The sequence below is a fragment of the Silene latifolia genome, chromosome 1 (assembly GCF_048544455.1).
Source record: "Silene latifolia isolate original U9 population chromosome 1, ASM4854445v1, whole genome shotgun sequence".
Classification (NCBI taxonomy): domain Eukaryota; kingdom Viridiplantae; phylum Streptophyta; class Magnoliopsida; order Caryophyllales; family Caryophyllaceae; genus Silene; species Silene latifolia.
Window position 1 is genome coordinate 20055128 of NC_133526.1, and position 4501 is coordinate 20059628.

Genomic DNA, 4501 nt, shown 5'->3' on the forward strand with positions numbered 1-4501 from the left:
TCTATCACATATGAGCACCCTTGGCACTCCAAATCTTGGAAAAATCGTATTCTTCAAGAACTTGCCAACCGACTTGGCATCACATGTCTTGGTAGGAATTGCCTCTACCCACTTACTCACATAGTCCACCGCCACTAATATATACTCGTATCCATAGGAGGAAGGATAGGGGCCTTGGTAATCAATCCCCCATACATCAAACAATTCAACCTCTAGTATGTAGTTCATGGGCATCTCATTCCTCCTTGAAATATTACCACTTCGTTGGCATTTGTCACATCCCTTGACATAACTTGCCACATCATGAAATAGGGTAGGCCAATAGAAACCGCATTGGAGCACCCTGGGGGTTCTTGAACTTCCATGCCCTCCACTTGGCATGTTATGGCAATGAGAGATTATCGGTTTCACCTCTTCACTTGGAATGCACCTTCTAATTATCCCATCCGCACAAGATTTGTAAAGGCATGGTTCCTCCCAAAAATATTGCTTAAGATCATGAAAGAATTTCTTCCTCTTATGGGAGTCATAGTCATGTGGGATGACCCCGGATACCAAGTAGTTGACATAATTCGCGTACCAAGGGACATCCATTACAGCAAGCGCGAACAATTGATCATCCGGCAAGGAGTCATCAATTGGTAGCCCATCCTTTACATTTTCATGGAATAGTCGAGAGAGATGGTCGGCTACTACATTCTCCAAACCTTTCTTGTCTCTTATTTCAATATCAAACTCTTGAAGTAAAAGTATCCAGCGGATCAAGCGTGGTTTTTATTCCTTCTTTATTAGCAAGTGCCTCAACGCCGTATGATCGGTATGTAATATTACTTTAGAGCCTACCAAGTAAGAACGGAACTTGTTCATATAGATGACCGCCAAAAGCTTCTTTTCGGTGGTGGTGTAGTTTGCTTGAGTTTCATCTAAGGTTTTGCTTGCATAATATATGGCATGAAGTTTGCCATTCTTTATTTGTCCAAGCACCGCTCCCACCGCTACATCACTAGCATCGCACATCAACTCAAATGGTTCTCCTCAAGTGGGAGGTTGCATAATTGGAGCGGTGATGAGAGCTTATTTTAACCTATTAAAAGCATTCAAACATTCATTAGTAAATTCAAAGGGCGCATCCTTGCCAAGTAAAAATGTTAAGGGTCGGGCAATAAAAAAAAATCCTTGATAAATCTCCGGTAAAAACCGGCATGCCCAAGAAAACTTCTAACTCCTTTGACATTTGTGGGAGGGGGTAAAGTTTTAATCACTTCAATCTTGGCTTGATCCATTTCTAAGCCTTTACTTGACACAACATGACCCAAAATAACCCCGGATGTCACCATAAAGTGACATTTCTCCCAATCGTCCATAAACACCTCCATTATATCCTCAACATATTCGGAAAATATAGCTAGCATACATCTTTGAAATGTGGCCGGCGCATTGCATAGCCCAAAGGGCATGCGCCTATAAGCAAAGGTGCCAAACGGGCACGTGAAAGTGGTCTTTTCTTGATCATTAGGGTGAATCGGGATTTGGAAAAACCCCGAAAACCCATCAAGGTAGAAAAAGTGAGAGTGTTGGGCAAGTCTTTCCAACATTTGGTCAAGGAAAAGGAGGGGGAAATGGTCTTTCCTAGTCGCCTTGTTAAGGCGTCTATAGTCTATACACATTCTCCACCCGGTTGTGATTCTTGTTGGGATAAGCTCATTCTTGTCATTGGTTACTACCGTGACCCCGCCCTTCTTTGGCACAACATGCACCGGGCTCACCCATGCACTATCGGAGATAGGGTAAATGATATTTGCATCATAGAGCTTCAACACCTCATTTCTTACCACTTATTTTATTGCGGGGTTAAGGCGGCGTTGAGGCTCAATGGAAGATGCACCCTCATCCTCCAAGTGAATGCGGTGAGTGCAAAAGGAAGGGCTAATCCCCTTGATATCATCAATTGAGTACCCAATGACATCCTTAAATTTTCTCACAACATCAAGTAACTTTTGAAGTTCGGTGTCATTGACTGCACTACTGACAATAATAGGGTAAGTGTCATTAGGGCCAAAGAAAGCATGTTTAAGAGTAGAGGGAAGAGGTTTCAACTCCACTTGAGGAGGCGTGGATCTCTCCTCTTTTTTACCATCCCTTCTCAAACTCTCAAATTCCTTATCCGGGTCTTCTTCAATTATTATTTCCATGGCCAAAGCATACTCCCGGTGTTCCTTGAAATCCTTTACCTTGCCCTCAAGGAATCCTTGAAACCCTTGTCTTCATCAAATTTCTTCATGTCGACACATTCCTCTACCATGTCAATCATATAACAAGACTTTTCTTCGGAAGGCTTCTTCATAGCCTTGTTCAAGGAGAATTCTACCTTTTCTTCACCCAGTTGAATAGAAAGCTTCCCATTTTTCACATCAATCATGGCACCCACTGTGGCAAGGCAAGGGCGCCCTAATATGATGGGAATATTTGAGTCCTCGAGAATATCCATTACATAGAAGTCACAAGGGAATTCAAGTTTACCCACTTTGAGTGGGATATCCTCCACAAAACCAATTGGGTATCTTACCGACCTATCCGCAAGTTGTAGAGAAACCCTTGTTGGTGAAAGCTCATAATTCTTCAACTTCTTGAAAATCTTGAGAGGCATAAGACTAATGCTTTCCCCCAAATCACACAAGGCTCTCTTAATATGCACTGTCCCAATTTTGCAAGGTATGAAAAAGTTCCCCGGATCTTCAAGCTTTTGAGGTACCTCATTCATTAGAATGGCGCTATACTCCTTGGATAAATTCACCGTTGTTGTTGGACTCAAGGAATTTTTGTTGGAAATTAACTCCTTCAATAATTTTCCATAGCTTGGTATCTCCTTGATGGCATCAATGAAGGGCATGGTAATGTTGATTCCCTTCATCATGTCCATGAACTTTCCATATTTTTGTTCAATCCTTGCCCTTGCCAACTTTTGTGGAAAAGGAATTAGTGGCACATAAGTTCTCACAACTTGTTGTTTGGGCCCTTCAACAATTTTTGTGGGTTCATCAACTACCTTTGGAGTCTCCACAACAATTTCCACAAGATCATCTTTAACCCCTTTTTCTTCAATCACCTTGGGTGGTACAACCTCAACATCCGGTTTACTACTCTTTCTTTTCTTGATGAATAACCGATCCTCCAACTCTCTCCCGCTCCTCAAATGAATAGCATTTATGGTTTTTGGATTCTCCTCGGTTTTACCCGGAAATTTGCCACATGAGGCTTGTAGTTCGCTCATTTGGGAAGCCAATTGGGAGATTTGATTGTCCGTCATTCGTTGAGAAGCTTGCATTTGGGTTCTAAGTTGGTTGATGGATGAGGTTGTCTCCTCTTGTTTTTGAGTGGAATGGTTGATGAATTGTGTTTGAGTGTTGACGAGTTGGTTTTGAGAATTCATCAATTGCTCCATCATGAGCTCCATGCTTCACTTTGGTTGGGTGGATTGTTGAAAGGGTTGTGAATTTTATTGGAAAGGTTGAGAATTTTGTTGGAAAGGTGGGTTGTTTGGTTGATTGAGTGGTTGAAATTGTTGTCTTGGTTGGAAGGATCTTCCTTGGAAGCCCGGTGGACCTTGGTTGAATGTTGTGTTCGGTTTTTGAGCTTGAAAGTTTGGTTGTTGTGATTTTTGTTGGAAGGTGGGGTTTTGGACATTTTTTGAGCCATAGGAAAAGTTTCGGTGGGCTCTCATTCCGGGGTGGTATTGGTTATTGTTAAATGCTTGCTTTGCCGGACTAGACTCTCATACTCAATTCACTTGCTCCATGCAATTGCCCTCTCCTACCATCAAAGGACACTCATTTGGTGGATGTCCTTGATCTCCACAAATTTCACAACTATAAACTTGGTTCCTCATAGAAGAAGAGTTGCTAGATGTGTTGCTTGAACTCATCAAGGCAACTTGTTGTTTGAGCTCTTCTATTAACCCTTTAACCTCAACATTGTTGGCCGACTCAACGGTGGACTTTCCCTTCCTTGTGCCTATCATTATTCCAATAAAAAGTACAAGAAGCCATTTCCTCAATAAGCTCATTGGCCGTCTTGTGATCAATTTTATCTAATGCCCTCTTTTCCGAACCGGAATCTAGGTTCATCTTCATTTCATTGCTCAACCCCTCATAAAAGTTGTTGATCAACTCATCATCTCCAATCCCGTGATGGGGACACAACCTTTGGAGTCCCTTGTACCTTTCCCATGCCTCGTAAAGGGTCTCATCATCTTGTTGAGTGAAGCCTTGAAGCTCACTCTTAATCCTTGCGGTTCTTTGTGGTGGGAAGTATTTGTTTAGGAAGGCCTTGGAGACATCATCCCAAGTCCGAAGAGAATCGGGCTCACAACTCTTTAGCCACTCCTTAGCACTCCCTCTCAAAGAGTAAGGAAATAGCCTAAAGCGGAGGGCATCCTCCGACACTCCATTTGCCTTGAACATGTAACAACTATCCAAGAATTCATTGAGATGTTCATTGGGGT

General features: G+C 42.4%; 1 protein-coding gene and 1 non-coding gene across 2 annotated transcripts; one reads left to right on the plus strand and one right to left on the minus strand.

Annotated features, from left to right (window-relative positions):
- Nucleotides 1–2227: 2227 nt before the first annotated feature.
- Nucleotides 2228–3454, minus strand: LOC141641495 (uncharacterized). Its single transcript, XM_074450156.1, has one exon. It carries the CDS (start codon nucleotides 3452–3454, stop codon nucleotides 2228–2230), a length of 1227 nt encoding a protein of 408 aa, XP_074306257.1.
- A 725-nt stretch (nucleotides 3455–4179) lies between these two features.
- On the plus strand, nucleotides 4180–4286 carry LOC141620551 (small nucleolar RNA R71). The gene has a single exon (XR_012531990.1). It is a non-coding gene; the product is annotated as a small nucleolar RNA R71 (small nucleolar RNA).
- Nucleotides 4287–4501: the final 215 nt, after the last annotated feature.

Bases quoted from the DNA above. Each gene is read 5' to 3' on its own strand.
- LOC141641495 (XM_074450156.1), bottom strand. From the start codon at position 3,454: ATGGAGCTCATGATGGAGCAATTGATGAATTCTCAAAACCAACTCGTC.